Here is an 18320-nt window from a genome sequence, read left to right as displayed (position 1 = left end):
GCGTGATCATGCGCACTGGAAAGATGGCCGACCAATCAGCTGATCAACTGTCAATTTCGTATCTTACCTTACTCCCACACAAACTCGTTATCAGGCGATTAGCGACATGTCGCCATGATTTATTTGGCCTGACAGTGTGACGATACGATGATGTCTCGTCGCGATACTTGCACTTTCTGATGGCGTTCGTTGACGGCGGTTATGAGAATCGCGGAAAGGAACGCGCGAGGAGTTATTTTTTCGCGATGCGCGTGCGAGATCTGTGTTCTCGTCATAAGCATGGGAGCCTAGGATGCACGGCAGCGTTATCGGTGTACATACCTGTATATATTATCGTAAATTTTTCATTTTCTCGCTATGCGTACCTGATTTAATTACTTAGCACTTGTTTGATCGCTGTATGTTTGTAATATCCAAATCTTACGCGCGATGTCCACTCTGCGGAAGAAAGCGAGCAAAAAGTCAACGGGAAAGAAATCCGACGCCCTTGTAGGAGGTTAAGTGCGCTCTCTTGTCACATATGTATATACATAATACATACGCATTTAATAGCAAATTTATATATCGTTGCACAAATTTTAATTTAACAAACATATTCTATTTTATATGGCTTTATGCAAATATACATGCATTTATATTTAATTAAAAAATTAGAAAATTAAATATATATTTATTAAACAAATTATTAAATATATTAAAATTTATTAAATATATATTAAATTATTAAATTATATATTTATATATATATATAAGAAATATATATTTACATGTAATTATGAAATTGGATATTGAGTAATTGGATGAGCATAAAAATTTGATAAAAATTTGAAATATTTGATAATAGTTTATGAAAATAATTTTTTAAAATTACATTGTTTTGTCAGAAATCTGAAAATGTACAAAAAATTGTTTGTATCTAATTTTAAAAATACACTTTATTTGAAACAAGGGCTATTATGGATTAAAAAATTAAGTTTGACATAGTTTACTGTATAAATAATAATTATTATAATATTTGATATTGTAGATGTGACCATTGATGACTTTGCTAATACTTTACGAATCCGTGCAAGGTTCAAGAAATCAATTACAAATGTCTCCAATGAAGGTTAGAAAAACTATTAACTTGTTTTATTTCACATTTGTAAACTATTGTTGAGAAGGTATACATATAAAGGTTGCAATTGTTTGAAATTAGTTATCATGTTTTATATTCTTTCTTGCTTCTTTAATGATATAAACATGCAATGTTTATTTTATTATCTAAATTTTATTCTAGTAAAGCAAGAAGTAATGATACAAGAAGAAAAATCTGCGTGGGATAAAATAGATGAAGAAAATTCATTGCAAAATGATGTAATAGAAAGCAATAACAGAGGTAAATATGCTGAGTTATAGGAAATGATATTCGCACAAATAATTTATTAATTCAATATAAATAATATTAATTTTTTTCTAGGCATGTCTGGTACTAATACAAGGAGGAATAGGAGAAGGTTGAAATGTCAGGAAGATAATGATGAAGAAGAAGGTAATGAAATATGTCTAATACTACAGAAACAATTTTTAGGATATGAGAGAATATGTATAGAATATTTCTTGCAATATACAAAATAAGATGTAATATTTTTTCAATGTAATTAATATATTTGTGTAACAAAAATGTTATTTATTGAATAGGGATTGATTATCCATTGGACATATGGTTTATTATCTCGGAATATATACGACCTGAAGCAGTAGGAAAATTTGCAAGGATTTGCAAAAGCTCACGCTATGTAACCACTACTGCAAAATTTTGGTTTCATTTATATAAATCGTAAGTTTGTTGTCATTTGGTGCATTAATGCACATTTAATACTTCATATTTAATTATTTTTATTAATATGCACAATATAATGTAGCTGTATATTGTGTATATTGTATATATTGTGTAACAATGTATGATTAGTTTGCTATTTTAGATATTATAAATTTGTACCAAATTTACCTGAGCATCTACAGCCACAATGTATGAGATTACATGGATTAAGAGCTTGTGTTATCAGGGCATTACATTACAGTTATTTCACATTATTACAATTGGACACAGATGATATATCTTACTTACGACAAGAGGAACCACATTCTCTTGTAAAAAGAAAATGCACTCTTATGTGGCATAAAGTAAGCTACTTCTTTGTTCGCATTTCAATTCTAATTAAACGTGTATTATTTTTTTGTACTTTTAATTCATTTTAAATATAAATCTAGTAATTTTGTAACTATTAAATTTAGTTTTTCCATACTGCATGATAACATTTAAACATGTGATATATTTCAGGAAGGGAAAGTACGATGGTATTTCTATTTTAAACTGAAAGATATCTCCAAAACACGTACTAATTTGTTAAAACAAAATAAACAATGTGATACTAAGAAAACCGAATTTCTTGAGATGTTGGAAGATGTGGCTGTTAATCCTGAAGAAGGCTGCAAAGTGCTTAGGGTGCGTGGCATCATAAAATTCATATTTGTACCATAAATATTTAAAGAGTGCAAAATATTTCTTATTCATAATAATATAATAATTTTTAATATATTGGTTTACAGGTAACTTGCTTAAAATATAGTATGTTACCGCCGGTAATTGGATTAGTTTTGCAAACAGTATCTGTAAACTTAATGCCTGGCTTTAGAGAACACAGACTTCAACTTGGATTCGGAACGTCGGATGTTCCTAGTACATTAACCAATCAAGTAATACTTCGTAATGTTACCGAGTACCGTATCTTAGATTGGTGGGATTCCGCCTATCCTCATCAGGACGTGAGTTATACAATCGAATTATTGGCAAATGATTCTTGGGACTAGAGTTTATTGTACAGATTGCTCTTATATTTTGTGTATGAGAAATAGAGAAACCTTTAAATTTGATAAGAAATATATCTGAGCATGACAAAACTGTTTAAAAAAATTGATACCTTCTCTTTCCTCCAATTCTTATTAATATAAATATTTTATTATTATAACGATACAAAAAAATATATAAATGGAAACAATGCAAGAATTATATGAAGTAGTATTTCATATATGTTGTTAGAATAGAAAAAATATCTGCATAACAAAATAAAATTTGGAATATATTTAAAATTTGTATAAATAATTTCTAATAATAAATATTCAATTATATATACATACATACATATATATTTTTTTTATTATATATATATATATATATATATATATATATATATATATTTATATATATTAATCTTATTGTAACAGTTGAGATATATTTTACTTTTAAAACTTTCGAACTCTGATTCATGACTTATAATGATATAATTGACGAAATAATGACATGTTTAAATCATTGCTAAACAGCACATCTTAATATAACTAAAAATTATTGCTATAAAAATTTCATTTCTTAACAGCTGCTTCTACAGCATCTACCAATTCTTGCAAATGATGTATGTTGGTAGACGAGATATTAAGATCCTTGATCTAAAAGATTTAAATGATCAGATCTATACATACATGGAATTTATTTTAAACAGAGTAGTAGATATATATTTATAATTTCTTTACCATGTTTGCGTAACCGTCCACATCCACTTTAAGTTGAATACGTATCTTTTCGTCGTCGCTAGTACCTTGCGATTCTGAAGGCAGGATTCCAGTAGATTTGTCGCGAATTTTTTTCAATCTTCTTAAACTTTCCTCAGTTTTTTGTACGGATGTCAACACATCAGTAACGAATGATAAATAGCTGAAATAAAATTCAATATTCTTATTGTATATACTTATCTAAATTTAAACAGCTTTCATGTACTTTCAAATTTTTTTCTCTACAATGTTGTATTAAAAGGAATAGATTTATTATTATTTACCTTTCTGTTAGTGAAGACAAAGTTAATTCTAACCAGAGAATAACAGTTTTAGAAATAATTTTATTATAATCTGAATAAAAATTAGCAAGAGGAACTATTGCACTCTTTACATAAGGACAAGGTTTAGTTGGCACGTCTCGCTTTGTTCTTCTAAACAATCTAGGAATGTCGCTAACTTGTTTCAAATATGTTACACATTGTTCTGAAAGCTCGTTCACGATTTCTTTTGTAATTAAAGGTAATAAATTTGCTAGATTTTTAGACGTTTCACTAAGAGAATCTGCAATACATATGAATCAATGCTATCATATTTTATGACAATATAATATTTTTTTCATATATGTTATGCAATTACCTTCTAATAACATTGGTATAGTACCATTCTCAGTTTTAATTTTTGATTGTACCATTTGTAGAAAAGATGGCAACACATTTATCAATTTATCTACATCAATGTACAGATATACTAGAAAGTTCAATCTCGTTGAATACTCCGAGTCGGTTGAATTGTTTGTTTCATTTATTATTGGCCATACCTTTAAATAATATAAAATTGATTACTTTTTCTATATATAATTATCTAGAGTTATAATTTATTTAGTTCCTAATTTGCAATATGAAAATCATGAAATGTAAAAAATTAATAAGATATAAGAAACACATACTTGTTTCATTGCACTTTGACACCAAGTTTGATACCTTGAGCATATTTGAAGACTAAGTTTCCAAAATCTAGCAATAATAATGCATTAGAATTTTAAATAACAAATAATTATTATAAAGTAACAAAATGGATACTCACTTGTGAAATAATTGATACAAATAAATATTTTCTGCCCATATCCTTAGCAGATTATCCCAAATCACATTAGTCGCATGAAGCGAGAAATCTTTTTGTGTCAATGAGATCAAACTACCTTTGATCGAGTCTGGTGACACTGGCTCAGCTAATACTGTTTCCACATCACCAGCTATCTCTTGAAATCGGATTTGGAAGTATACTGGCAAATTCCATTTCTTAAGAAAACCTTTATATTGTGGATGATCTCTCATTGCCATTAAAATTTCAGGCATAACGCATTCCGCTTCCAATTTTGTTAAAAATTCCAATGTAGCTGTATACCTCTAAAATTTTTGCAAAAACTTTAAATGTCTTTTTTTTCAATTATATTTAGAATTTTTTAAACATATCTTTTTATATTTTAAATGTATTTTACATACTTCCACGTTTTCGTGTTTTACTTACTTTATGAAATAACACTGGATCTCCTGGAGCAAAGATAGATTTTATATACTGTTCAATTTTTTCTTCAACTTCAGTCCAAAAACTGTTTACTAGAAAATTAAACCCTTTCACAGAAATTCTGTAACAATGTATATTAACAATATTAATTAATTGTATATTTATAAAAAAATATATATAATAATGTATTCAACTATATAAACATAATAAATACCTCTCAGGATATAATGTGATATCTAATAGTTGTTTTAGTTCCACATTTAGAATATTCAATAGTCTGTGGTAGATACTTTGCAAACCAAGTGGATCAGTTTGAAGATTCTCCTCATTAACCACATTGTAAACCAATGGTCTGATAACTTCATGCCTTACTAATTCTTCAGCATTTGTTATTTTATCAAGGGTAAGGTAAATTCTGAGGCAACGGATTGTCAAATTTGAATTCTTCTCATGTATACACATTAAGAATAACTCATTCAGGCAATTTAGGTACAAGTTTTCCAATTCTGTACTTTTCTGTTGTAAAATAAACATTTTAGAGTGATTGATTTAATTGATTCTTAAGTGCAATTTTTTTTATATCAAAAATACATACTTTCTCTTGATTAATTGAAATATCCGATTTACATCTGGATATATGAAATTTTAGTTGATTCAGTTCGATCGCAGCTTGTTCCAAAATGTCAATTTTTGAAGGAATTTCCATGAATGTTTCCATAGACAATATAGAAGAAAGCTTTTTAAGTGATTTGTATACATGTTGTAAACTATGCAAACTTTGTTTGCGCTCTCTTATTTTCAGATTATCATTTAAATTGGTTGAAATGGCTGCAATTTCATCATCCAAAACTTGTCGTACTTGCTGTCAATAACAAAAAAAGATTACATATTGTAATTTCATAATGAAATTTTATAAAATAAAACTTCTATAATTATTCAGACTGTAGAATATATCTTGTTAAATCTTTAAATAATCTTGTATATCTCTTAAATGTACTTTACCATAACTTCTTCCCTTAACTGTCCAAGTGGTGCTTGCAAATCATTGATAGCTTTATCGAGCCCGATCAAATTACTAGATAGATTCACAAAATCCGTGTAATCCCTATTAATCAAATCAATCATAGCAGACCTCAACAATTTTAGATACATGCCAAGATCATCACGCATTGCCTCCAGTTTGCTATTTTTTCTATGATCTTGTAGAAAATTATCGACATCGAAATTTTCCTATAAACAGAGTAGGTAAAATAATAAAAAATAATATATATTATATTATTATTATATCTATTTTTTTCGATATAAAAATTTGTGTCAAACCTGTATGAAATCAAGCTCGGAGAAACACAGCTCTTTCGGTGCTTTCGGCAACGTGACATTATTGTTAGACATAATTATATATTTATATCTTACATTCGCAACTAAATTATAATTTTTTTTCGATCGTTCCTCGATATTCAAAGCTCTATAATTGTCGATCTATAATCCTTATGATCTTTATAATCCTTATATTGACGACGTGACAGGTGACAGTGACCAAAGAAAATAGACGAGTATATAGAAGAACACAGTTCTATAGCTTAGTTATCGAAAATCAAATATCGATTAATCGATTTTCGACCTATTGAACAATTGTTTTTCGACCCATCAATTTTCGACCTATCGAACAATTGTTTTTCGACCCATCGATTTTCGACCTATCAAACAATCGTTTTTCGACCCATCGATTTTCGACCTATCGAACAATCGTTTTTCGACCCATCGATTATCGACTATCGATCTATGGGCTAAACAAATACGTTTTGGTTCTTAACCTAGAGTAGGGGTTTGTTTTTAGGAGATAGAATCTAGAATCCTTGCAGAATTTATTATTATTATATTTCGAATAAATCTACCGCACCGAAGACTCTGAAGAAATTTCGTCTTTTGAAGAGAATAATTCGAAGGGGAAAAACTCGAGATAAGGAAAAAATGAGCATAAACGAGGATTGGGACGTGGAGCAACACAAGGTGGAATACGAATCTGATGAACACTGGGACCTGAGGCGTAACTTTATGCTAGCTCACAAGGACAAATTCTCGGAAGATGCCCTGGTTTGTTTAGCTCAGGTCTTCGTCAACGTTGAACTCTTAGGATGCAGGTATGGATTCTGATACTGTCTAATTAATTCTGACACAATGTCTAATAAATTGTGCAGATATGTCTCTTTGGAAGAGAATATTTTATGCAATATAAGTTTGAGAAATCTAAATTTTATAGATATATATATAAGTCTGTGTAAATTTACAGATATCCAGAGGAAACGATGGATTTAGTAAAGGAATTGTCGGAAGAAATTGCAGCAAAATATAGAGAAAAGCAAAAGAAAAAGTTACAAAGAACATTTGTAGAAGCTTCGGAAGCAGCTAGTTCTAAGGTTAAAGGTATAAAGAAGAATTGTGAGTTATAGCATTTCGTTTTTGTTCTCTAATATCTGTATGTAATATTATGTACAATAAATTTCATGTGTCTTATAAGGAAACTTTATTTACTTCTCAAGTATGCACGTATAATGCATGTTAGAAATTAATGATTTATAATTTGTATAATAATCTTAAAATATTGTTTCTATGTAGGATGTGTTGCTCGTACATCTATTGTCACAGAAGAAAATGTATCAAATACACCTGATTGTGTATCAAACACAACTAATTATGTAGATCAATTTAATAAAAAACATAACACCAAAAAGAGATCGTTTTCTGAGACAAAAAGCTCAGAAAAATTTAATATAACCAATTGTAAATATAAATCTTGTGAAAAGTCTAATACTGAAGAGTCGCCTTCTAAAAGATTGAAATCAATGAAAAATATCACACTTAGAAATAATCCATATGAAGATATTGTTCTGTGGGAAAAATCAGATGACATACCTCAAAGTATATTGGGAAATTCAGCTAATATATCTGGTATTAATCTTGAATGGCAGTATTCTCTAAGCGACGGAATCTGGTGAGTTACTTGTTTTTGTAATACACAGAATAAAAGCCATTGGTAAGATGTGGCAAGTAAAATTTGTAAGCTTATGTTGTCGCAAATATATTGTCAAAAGATACTTCTCAATATATCTCTATTTCAGGGAATGCTCCGTTTATATTAATCAAAAAAAAAAAATTGCATGTTGCACTCATTCTAATAAAAAAACTGTCAAAAATGAAGCAGCCGCTGCTGCATTAGATGAATTACGAAAGTATTGTTATACTGTAAAGGTAAAAAAAGACTTTACTGGAATAAAGATTAAGAATGTATATTTTATATATATATTTGTCTCGTTTACATGTTATTCTATTATTAATAACTAAATTATTGCAGATAATGAAATAATATATATTTAAAAAAATGTTATTTATTTTATAATTCAGGTTAAACAAAACTTGGACTCGAAATCGAATGTAACCGTAACGACAAAGGAAATGAAGCCACAAGAAAATACATCTGACAATAAGTGTAAAGTATCCAGTATCGGAGAGGAGTTGATGAGAAGGATGGGTTGGACTGGCGGTGGCCTCGGAAAATCGGAGCAAGGTGTTGTGGAACCCATGTCTGCGACGTTAGTATATAAATCTGAAATAATAAATAATAAAAAAAATCGGGATCTAGCATATAATACAGCGTGATTGAACCTTCAATTTCTATAAAGACACTACACTTTATCGAGTCATTCTTTCTTTTATTTTTACATATTTGCAATATATTTTATTTTCAGGATTAAGCCACAGATAAGTCGAAAAGGTCTTGGTCTGAAATCCCATTCTTGTGAGGCGGACGACGACATAAAAACAAAATGTCAGAAGTTGTTTAAAGATTTTCTACAGACCAATATGCAAAACGATATTGTGTTCTTAGATTTTACGAACGAGGAAAGATCGGTGATCCATCAGTATGTATCATCGTTTAAGTTGTGTGAAAGTTGCGTGAAAAATTTCACTCAAGTTTGATAAAAATGTTTTAATTTACTGCAGAATTGCACGAAGAATGGGCCTTAAATCACGCAGCTACGGTGCCACGGATCAACGGAAATTGATAGTCTCGCGTAAAATCGACGTACAAACTTTGATTAGAGAATTGAAGAGCCTCGGTGGGGTCACTGAGAAGTACGAACTGGTAGAACCAACGGATAAAAAATTTTCGTCCACTTCGACGGATAGTTGAGCGTGAACATGATATCTTCTGTGACAACATTGATGTATATATAGCAACACACTTGGATAAATAAATAATTTTCTCAGAAGTCTTCATATATAATTGCATGACATAATTGAATGTATATACTTATACAGGGTTTGTCCGGAAAGTAATGCGTCGCATTTTTTTGTGACGCGACTATACATCGCAGAGCGATGGGACCGGTTGGGGAGGAAGGGGGGTACCCTTAGCTTTCCAACGGTAGGTCGCTCAATTGTTTCCATGCGCTTGGAGGGTTAGGACGGCTTACAGGGTTTGTCCGGAAAGTAATGCGTCGCATTTTTTTAAAAAAGAATTTATTGATCGCATAGGTAAAACAACTTAAAATTGTTCGAAGTATGACCCTTCTGCGTCAATACATTTTTGCCAACGCGATTTCCATGCGTCATAAGATTTCTGGAACTCCTTGACTGGGATGCTGTTCAGGGAGGCCGTCGAAGTAGCTTGTACGTTGTCAACCGACTCGAGCTGTTGTCCTTTGAGCTCCCTTTTCAGCCGAGGAAATAAAAAAAAGTCCGCCGGGGCCAAGTCGGGACTGTAGGGCGGCTGCGGCACCGTTGCCACACCGATCCGGGTCAGGTAGGCCGTAATAACAAAGGCGGTGTGAGCCGGCGCGTTGTCGTGATGGAGTTTCCATGAAGCGCGGATCTCCTTTCGGACGCGGGCGATCCTGTGATTCAGTCTTAATAATTCCGACATTAAGCGAACATTCATTCGACGGTCTGAATTCAATAATTGGCGCACACGAGTCACATTGTCGTCCGTTCGCGATGTTGACGGGCGTCCTGCGCGGGCCTCGTCGGCGACCTCCTTCCGACCTTCTCTAAACATCTTGTGCCATCTGTTTGACTGCGATTTGGAAAGGCAATCGTCCCCGAAAACTTTCTTGAGCATTTCAAAAGTTTCCAGCGGCGTCTTGTCCAGCTTCACGCAAAACTTTATCGCATAGCGTTGCTCTATCGTTCTCTCCATCACAAGTTCGACGCGACCACTAAGCAGAGGTTCACAGAATACAGGTATTATTAATCATTTTCCGAATGATTTAATCGAAAAGTCAATAAATTCTGCCGAAAATGTGTTTTCTGGTAATAATTAATGTTACAAAAGATTTTTCGAAATCAATAAATTACTCGGCGCATTCCCGAATTCTCCGTCAGATGTTACTCAAGTCGAATTTGTATTGATCCTGCTGAAAAAGCAATCCCCACAGCTGCCTGTGCAAGATTGAATGCTTTATTTGATGATGAACGAATATACGAAGAGGTGGTAGTGACGCATCAAGGACGATGCCGCCTGACGGTGTTTCACCAGTTTGTTATAAGTGAGTTAATAATCGTTATTTCTCATTGTTACGCATGCATGTATAAGTTATTAAATTATGAATTTTGGAAATAAATCGACCAAACTAGCAGGTAAAATCGTTTATTTAATTTTACGACGCTTCGACCATATGGTTGTGGTTTTTTTCAAGTGCAACTACAATAATTATTAAACATATTATTATTATCATCAACGAAACACTAATATAAAGTTTACAAATGAAACGCACGTAATACTTACAAGTAAAATTAGTAATATTTAACTCATCATAAAGCAACAATCAATATCAATTTATAGTGAAATATACAAGTCAAAATTAAAATTAAATTGAAATTGTGAGACAGCCACAATATATCCCAACCAAGGAACGTCGACTAATTTTGATTACATTTCTTTATACAATTATTTATATATCCATTATCTGCACGATTATATCTCCAGTATTCTAAACATTTATCTAGGTTTCTTATTGTTACAGCAAACTTGTAAACACATGTCGATAAATTTTCTAAAGCACAAATTTGACATACAATCTACCAATGTTTCAACATTCCAGTTTATCAATTCATCCAAAAACAATTTCTCTTGTAAGTATGTAAAGTTTCCTAGTCATATGTGCATGTAATGTATTGTTAGCCCTTGAGGACTGATCATCCGGTGCATTTATTGATTGGAAATCGTTTTTTGTGGAATTTTATATTTTCTTGCAGCTTCGCTGGTTTCTTGGTTTGTATTCATAAATTTTTTAAAATGTTTTATAATGCATTTTCTTACGTAAAATTTGTATCGTGAGTCTTCGATTTATTGCTATTATTTCTCTATTTGAATTATTGTTTGAAGATTGTTTTACAGCTATAACAGTTTCTATACAATAATGTTGCGGGTTAACATTCCGATCAAATATAATTTATTTAAAAGTTATTATATAGAATAAATACTTAGTTTATATCATATAATAATGCTCGATTAATTGGCCTTTTTATATACTAAAAAAATTACAGTTACATATAACGCGTCATTAAAATATAATCCGAAGAAGAGAGCAAAGAGAGGATGATTCGAATGAATATAATGACGCGATGAGTAGCAAGAATAATTGCAATTTCGTCGAACGTGTATATATATAATATATTTTCATTCGCTTTGACGACTTTTTCTACGTTATAATTTCGGTCGGCGAAGCCTGGGAATTTCCGTTGAAAATACATCTACATATATATATATTTTTAAATTATATTGAGGGTGAATAATGAGGGGAGACAGCTGGTTCTCTGTGCGCGGAAGAAACAGCTCTTTCTCTTCTATTGATCGCGAGAAACCCCATACATTTCCTTGCATGTGTCGACGATCATTGCCAATAGGGATTATATTATATATATATATATATATATATATATATATATATATATATATAATCCCTATTGGCAATGATCGTCGACACATGCAAGGAAATGTATGGGGTTTCTCGCGATCAATAGAAGAGAAAGAGCTGTTTCTTCCGCGCACAGAGAACCAGCTGTCTCCCCTCATTATTCACCCTCAATATAATTTTGGCATCGCGGAACGAAAAGCACCGTAAATATATATATATTTTAATCATGGGTGTTCACAGGGTTTTTTCCAGGGAGGGACATTATTAAAATTTTTTTGTTTCTTATTCTTTCTTAGTTTTTCAACTTCAATTTTTTATTATTTTATTGCATTGTTACACATATATATATATTAAAAAAAGAGAGCAAGAACGATATAAAATATCATAATTCCTAGAATTTAGTAAGGAATAATAATAATAATTAACACTTTTTTCCGATAGAAATTTTTTTTAAACAAACATGAATTGCACATCTACAGGGTTTGTCCGGAAAGTAATGCGTCGCATTTTTTTGTGACGCGACTATACATCGCAGAGCGATGGGACCGGTTGGGGAGGAAGGGGGGTACCCTTAGCTTTCCAACGGTAGGTCGCTCAATTGTTTCCATGCGCTTGGAGGGTTAGGACGGCTTATTCTGTGAACCTCTGCTTAGTGGTCGCGTCGAACTTGTGATGGAGAGAACGATAGAGCAACGCTATGCGATAAAGTTTTGCGTGAAGCTGGACAAGACGCCGCTGGAAACTTTTGAAATGCTCAAGAAAGTTTTCGGGGACGATTGCCTTTCCAAATCGCAGTCAAACAGATGGCACAAGATGTTTAGAGAAGGTCGGAAGGAGGTCGCCGACGAGGCCCGCGCAGGACGCCCGTCAACATCGCGAACGGACGACAATGTGACTCGTGTGCGCCAATTATTGAATTCAGACCGTCGAATGAATGTTCGCTTAATGTCGGAATTATTGAACTTGCCGAAAACGATTGTTCACGAGATTGTATCGGAAGACTTGGCCATGCGGAAGATTTGCGCAAAACTTGTGCCCAGAGTGTTGACCGATGCGCAAAAGCAACACCGAGTGGAAGTTTGTGAAGAACTCAAGCAACTCTGTGCAGATAATCCCAATTTCCTGAACAACGTTATCACTGGGGATGAGTCATGGGTCTTTCAGTACGATCCGGAGTCAAAGAGGCAGAGTGCGGTGAAGTCAATGCTCATTATTTTTTTTGATGCAAAGGGGATAGTGCACCATGAATTCGTACCCCCCGGCCAGACTGTCAACGCTCAATTTTACAAGGAAGTGCTTCAGAGACTGAATCACAGGATCGCCCGCGTCCGAAAGGAGATCCGCGCTTCATGGAAACTCCATCACGACAACGCGCCGGCTCACACCGCCTTTGTTATTACGGCCTACCTGACCCGGATCGGTGTGGCAACGGTGCCGCAGCCGCCCTACAGTCCCGACTTGGCCCCGGCGGACTTTTTTTTATTTCCTCGGCTGAAAAGGGAGCTCAAAGGACAACAGCTCGAGTCGGTTGACAACGTACAAGCTACTTCGACGACCTCCCTGAACAGCATCCCAGTCAAGGAGTTCCAGAAATCTTATGACGCATGGAAATCGCGTTGGCAAAAATGTATTGACGCAGAAGGGTCATACTTCGAACAATTTTAAGTTGTTTTACCTATGCGATCAATAAATTCTTTTTTAAAAAAATGCGACGCATTACTTTCCGGACAAACCCTGTAAGTATTCTCACTCAAAATTTTCTTTTCTCAAAATATTAATCAGATAAATACTTATTCTTAAAATTCTTTCAATATTGTATTACGATTGCCATGATGTCCAGGGTAAATTTTAAAAGAAAATTATTTTCGTATATGGAAAGGAAAATTTTATCTTACTAATAATTTTATCTTGCTAATATAAATTAATAATTTATCTTATTACTAAAAGATTTTTCTATTTGCAATATTTGTAGTAATATAAATTATTAATCGTTTTATTAATTTAAGTAAGTAGAACGAGTCAATGATTTTGGAGATACTTTATGATAGTATAAGTCAATAATACGCAGAATCAATTCCAAGTAATATAAATTAATTTCTATCAGTTTTGTCAGTAGTTTAAATCCAGTAACGTAGAACAAGTAGTACAAGTCAATCTCTGAATTTGCAAATATATCGATTTTAATAATTTTATTAATCTTGCTAATATAAATTAATGCTTTGTCTAATTACTAAAATATTTTTCTGTTTATAATAATAAATATTTACTAATTAAGAGACACATGTGGTATCACCAATTTATAAACATTTCCATTATAAAATATAAAATATATTATATCTGCTTATAAATACTAAAATGTACAATAGAATATATATATCATTTCGTTTAATCTAACCGAATATAATTACGCACGCAAAGCAAAGTTATATTATTCTTTGATAATAAAAACAAAAATTGCGACACATGCATGCAAAAATTATTATTGCAATTAATGGATAAAAATTATATTATTTAATTATGCAACGCATAAAAATTCAATATTTAAATCTTTAACAGAAAATACGAATAAAGAAATAAAATTTTCTACAAGAATCTTTTATTGTGATCAAATATCTACGCTTTCATTAGACTCGCGCGAGACTATACCCCATACACTTGTCACGCTACGCGGCTCGCGCGGGACTGATTTCGAATTTCGATTCTCGTTCGAGGTTCGAGGTACCGCGAAACCGAGGTCACGTGGCCACTGGTCACGTGCCCACTGGTCATGTGACCATCGGTCCCGCACGAGCCGCGCTGCGTGACAGATGTATGGGATGTATTAATCTGATGGAAAGAATAGAAAGAGAGAATTGCTTTCACCAATTCATTATCGACTGTGAAGTTGGATGTCGCGCGAGCCGTGCAGCGTAGGGGACGCGTACAGATACGCGTGAATTTAATGGAAGCGCAGATATTTTGATGGAAAGATTCTTATAGAAAATTTTATTTTTTTGTTTTCTGTTAAAAATTTATATATAAATCCCCAAATAAGAAAGACCTTAAAAATTTATATAATTTGAATTTTCATGAATCGTATAATTAATATAAATATATTTCTATGCATGCATTGCAATAATAATTTTATACATGCGTTGCAATTTTTAAGATTTTATTATCAAACTTAACATAACTTTGCTTCGCGCGTATAATATTAAATTAAACGAAATAAGAAAAAAATATATGAATTTATATATATGTATATACATACACACAGAGAGAAAAAAAATGCAAAAATAAAACAATGAACAATTCGTAAAGCTCTTTAATCTCTCGCATAAATTTATCGAGATTATCATCAATTTCGATCATTACCATCGATAACATTAATTTATTATTATTTTATTATATTATTATTCTTTTTATCAATTTATATTTTTTACAATTTATTATACTATAATTTAATTTAATTTAATATTATATAATTTAATATATTTATACATATATCTATGTCTGTGTATTTCTATGTGTGTGTACTCACCAGATTTTTTCTTTCTTATTATAGGGATCACTGGCTCTTATGTGGTTGGCTGTGATCAATATTAACGTGGTTAATCGGACCTTCCCATTTTCTAGCATGGTGTTTACCATTATGGTATTCATCAGCGTGGTGAATTTCAACGATGTCGCGGACTTGAAGTGAGTATTGTATTATCTCTTCAGGGTACAAACATGCGGGTTATTTTGTGTCCGATCAATTTCTATCTATGAATGTTTCTCATGGATAAAATTTCAAAATAATTTTTGCAGTTTTTATATTTACGATATTATCGATTATATCACTATTATATTTCATTGCCTTTGGACAAGAAATTAGACTGTTTTTGCCTAAGAATGAGATAGTTTTCAATAGTTATGTTATTGATTTCATTTGTGATGTCTTTCTCCCTTAGATATCGCTGTGACGATTTCCTACAGTGTATTTTATGATAATTATCTGATATTATATATATTATTTTTATGATAAAAAAATCACCTCTTGATGTATTGTATGTAATTGTTTAAATTAAATTAAATTTTAATTTGTATGCTATTGCTATTTTTGTTGCAGCCGCTGGTCTCTTAAAGGTGAGAAAAGTGAACATGCGACAGAAATGACATCCACGAACTCAAACGTGATGTTAAACGGTTCTGGTCATATTCAAAGCTTCGAAGTAGAGAAACAGGTTCATCTTCTTTGAGGATAGAAATTGTTGATGGCCACAATAACGGACACAATAATGGACATATACATCATCAGGGGTAAACCCAATTCTATATGGCTGTATTGTAATCTTCCTATTGCAATACATTTAATTTAATTCGTTGCATAATTTCTTGAGACGATGGAGCATCAAAAGAAGACTCGAAAGGGTTACTCGAATAAATGCAAAGCTCGATTTAGTAAAGCGAATAAGGAAGAAGGAAGAATTCTTGTAATTTTTTTTCTTGCGGGTATTCGTTCTTGGTCGCAATCTAAGCAAGTTCAAACTTGCACATGGTGATGCCCGTATGGTTGTTAAACAAAATTAGTTGCATAATTTCTTGGAACGGTGCCAGATGTGTCTCGGTGTCTCTATCTTCTTGTTTTTCTTAATATTAGTTTATCTTAATATTTGTTTTTCTTAATATTAGTTTTTTATATTAGTTAGTTGAAAAAATAGAAGTCGTTACAGTAATTCCCTCCCGAAAAATAAAAAAAAATTTTTACACATATATCTACTTTTATATTCCACTGCTGCTTTGCTGTAATCCCATATGGTTTGGCACTGATCACTGCACTGTTTTTTCTATTATTTTATATTTGCAATAACTATTTCTTGCACTTCACTACACAGAAAAAAGTTGTCCATTCATAATCTATAATAATATATTTTATTTTTTATTATACGTGTTGGCATTTATTTGTTGGGCTCGACTTATTTAGTTATCCGTCGTCCGTCTTGTTATTGCGGGCATGTATTAGTATAAGGCATTGTCTCGGTATTTACATTCTTTTGTATTGTATGTCTTCCGTACGTGTTCATCCGTTCGTCGTCTGAGATTTTTGTCGAATTCGTGTCCTCGCGTGATTGGCGCGATTTGAAGCGTCGGTTATTTTGACGACGGTATATAAGACGACCGCCCGGTCGAGAGACACGCATTACACACTCATTATTCTCCTCGTATTGAATCCGCGTAATAAACAGTTTTCAACGCATAAAGTACTTTATTCAAATATCTCCTCTCCCAACATGTGTTACTATGGTCAAGGCATACCAGGGCCGGATTAAGGAACTTTTGGGTCTGAAGCGCTAAAATTTCCGGGCCCCTTTTGCTTTCTTAAAAAAATACAAATGACCAGAAAATAAACATTTATAAATTTATTTGTTATTTACTATAATAAAATAAAGACATTTGTTAAAATAGACATTTGTTAAAATAAAATTAACACAATTGTTAAAATAAAATAAACATATTTGTTTACATAAGAACTTAAAATAAAATAAAAAAGCAAAATAATAATGTAAAAGTAGTTTTACTACTACTACTTAATCTTTAGTACTTAATTAAGTTAATTAACAAATATATTTTTTCTTGCTTTCTTTAAAGCAAAATCTTTGATAATAGCATCACAGTCAATGTTGTCCATACTTTTGTTCTCTATGTATAGCAAAGAAAGCGCATTCAGTCTGGTTTGCCCTATAGTCGATCTTAAGTAATTTTTTATTCGTTTTAATGTCGAAAACGATCTCTCTGCAGAGGCATTGGATAACGGGATGGTTAAATAAATTTCTAATAAAGTAATAATATTGGGGAATGTTGATCTAACACATTGCGCTTGTTCTAATTTTTTATAAATGGTATCGGAATTGGTGTTATTGCACAGGATTTTAAAATGTTGAAACTCTTCTTTTAAATTTACTGTTTCAATGTCTCCTTGATACTTTGCAGAAAGATTTGCCAAAGATTCATCGATAATGTTGTCGTTATTTGTAAAAAAGCATTTAAAAGTGGATTCAATTTCTGAATATGATTTCAATCTTCTTTTTAAATCCTGTGCTAAACCATCACAAATAACATAAAATACATTTACTTTGAAATTTTGACGCCCACTCAACTGAATTTCATTTTCTCTGATTTCGTCTGCAAATATTTTTCTTTTTTTTGTTCTCTTTGTTTCGTCTTTATATTGTACATCATTTCCAGTCATTAACTTAGTTGTATTTTCCAACTCATCAAATTTTTCTCTAAATTCGTCAACAAAAGTAACAAGTGATTCTAAAA

General features: G+C 31.9%; 3 protein-coding genes across 4 annotated transcripts; 2 read left to right on the top strand and 1 right to left on the bottom strand.

Annotated features, from left to right (window-relative positions):
* The first annotated feature begins 85 nt into the window (after positions 1-85).
* fsd (transmembrane protein fates-shifted) lies at positions 86-2943 on the top strand. 2 transcript variants are annotated; one of them, XM_029312683.1, is made up of 8 exons: positions 86-313; positions 1028-1108; positions 1280-1378; positions 1460-1531; positions 1681-1819; positions 1965-2166; positions 2324-2488; positions 2593-2943. In XM_029312683.1, the coding sequence occupies exons 3-8, from the start codon at positions 1294-1296 to the stop codon at positions 2851-2853; spliced, it is 924 nt and encodes a 307-aa protein (XP_029168516.1). In that variant the 5' UTR covers positions 86-313; positions 1028-1108; positions 1280-1293; the 3' UTR covers positions 2854-2943. The 2 variants fall into 2 exon arrangements, with proteins under 2 accessions (XP_029168516.1, XP_029168515.1); XM_029312682.1 differs by having other exon boundaries at positions 86-496.
* Positions 2944-3253: 310 nt separating this feature from the next.
* Cog2 (conserved oligomeric Golgi complex subunit 2) lies at positions 3254-6680 on the bottom strand. Its single transcript, XM_029312744.1, has 11 exons — positions 6439-6680; positions 6121-6348; positions 5714-5980; positions 5333-5634; positions 5122-5239; positions 4678-5000; positions 4541-4607; positions 4231-4411; positions 3876-4155; positions 3574-3754; positions 3254-3489 (listed from the first exon to the last, which is right to left on the bottom strand). The coding sequence occupies exons 1-11, from the start codon at positions 6508-6510 to the stop codon at positions 3406-3408; spliced, it is 2103 nt and encodes a 700-aa protein (XP_029168577.1). The 5' UTR covers positions 6511-6680; the 3' UTR covers positions 3254-3405.
* A 219-nt stretch (positions 6681-6899) lies between these two features.
* LOC114938701 (NF-kappa-B-repressing factor) lies at positions 6900-9389 on the top strand. The gene is made up of 7 exons (XM_029312745.2): positions 6900-7259; positions 7409-7542; positions 7735-8110; positions 8238-8367; positions 8521-8708; positions 8865-9038; positions 9121-9389. Exons 1-7 carry the CDS (start codon positions 7090-7092, stop codon positions 9308-9310), a joined length of 1362 nt encoding a protein of 453 aa, XP_029168578.2. The 5' UTR covers positions 6900-7089; the 3' UTR covers positions 9311-9389.
* The last annotated feature ends 8931 nt before the right edge of the window (positions 9390-18320 follow it).

The sequence above is a fragment of the Nylanderia fulva genome, unplaced genomic scaffold (genome assembly GCF_048542155.1).
Source record: "Nylanderia fulva isolate GAGA-0341 unplaced genomic scaffold, ASM4854215v1 Scaffold48, whole genome shotgun sequence".
NCBI classification, from domain to species: Eukaryota; Metazoa; Arthropoda; class Insecta; order Hymenoptera; family Formicidae; genus Nylanderia; species Nylanderia fulva.
This window is presented reverse-complemented; position numbering and strand designations above follow the sequence as displayed.

Excerpts from the sequence above, each read along its gene's own strand:
- fsd (XM_029312682.1), top strand. The coding sequence starts at position 430 with ATGTCCACTCTGCGGAAGAAAGCGAGCAAAAAGTCAACGGGAAAGAAA. Across the intron at positions 2,167-2,323 it reads GCACTCTTATGTGGCATAAA|GAAGGGAAAGTACGATGGTA; the intron begins GTAAGCTACTTC and ends GATATATTTCAG. Across the intron at positions 2,489-2,592 it reads AAGGCTGCAAAGTGCTTAGG|GTAACTTGCTTAAAATATAG; the intron begins GTGCGTGGCATC and ends ATTGGTTTACAG.
- Cog2 (XM_029312744.1), bottom strand. The coding sequence starts at position 6,510 with ATGTCTAACAATAATGTCACGTTGCCGAAAGCACCGAAAGAGCTGTGT. Across the intron at positions 5,635-5,713 it reads TTTCAATTAATCAAGAGAAA|AAAAGTACAGAATTGGAAAA; the intron begins GTATGTATTTTT and ends ATTTTACAACAG. Across the intron at positions 3,755-3,875 it reads TTGTCTTCACTAACAGAAAG|CTATTTATCATTCGTTACTG; the intron begins GTAAATAATAAT and ends ATTTTATTTCAG.
- LOC114938701 (XM_029312745.2), top strand. The coding sequence starts at position 7,090 with ATGAGCATAAACGAGGATTGGGACGTGGAGCAACACAAGGTGGAATAC. Across the intron at positions 8,111-8,237 it reads TCTCTAAGCGACGGAATCTG|GGAATGCTCCGTTTATATTA; the intron begins GTGAGTTACTTG and ends TCTCTATTTCAG. Across the intron at positions 8,709-8,864 it reads GTGGAACCCATGTCTGCGAC|GATTAAGCCACAGATAAGTC; the intron begins GTTAGTATATAA and ends TTTTATTTTCAG.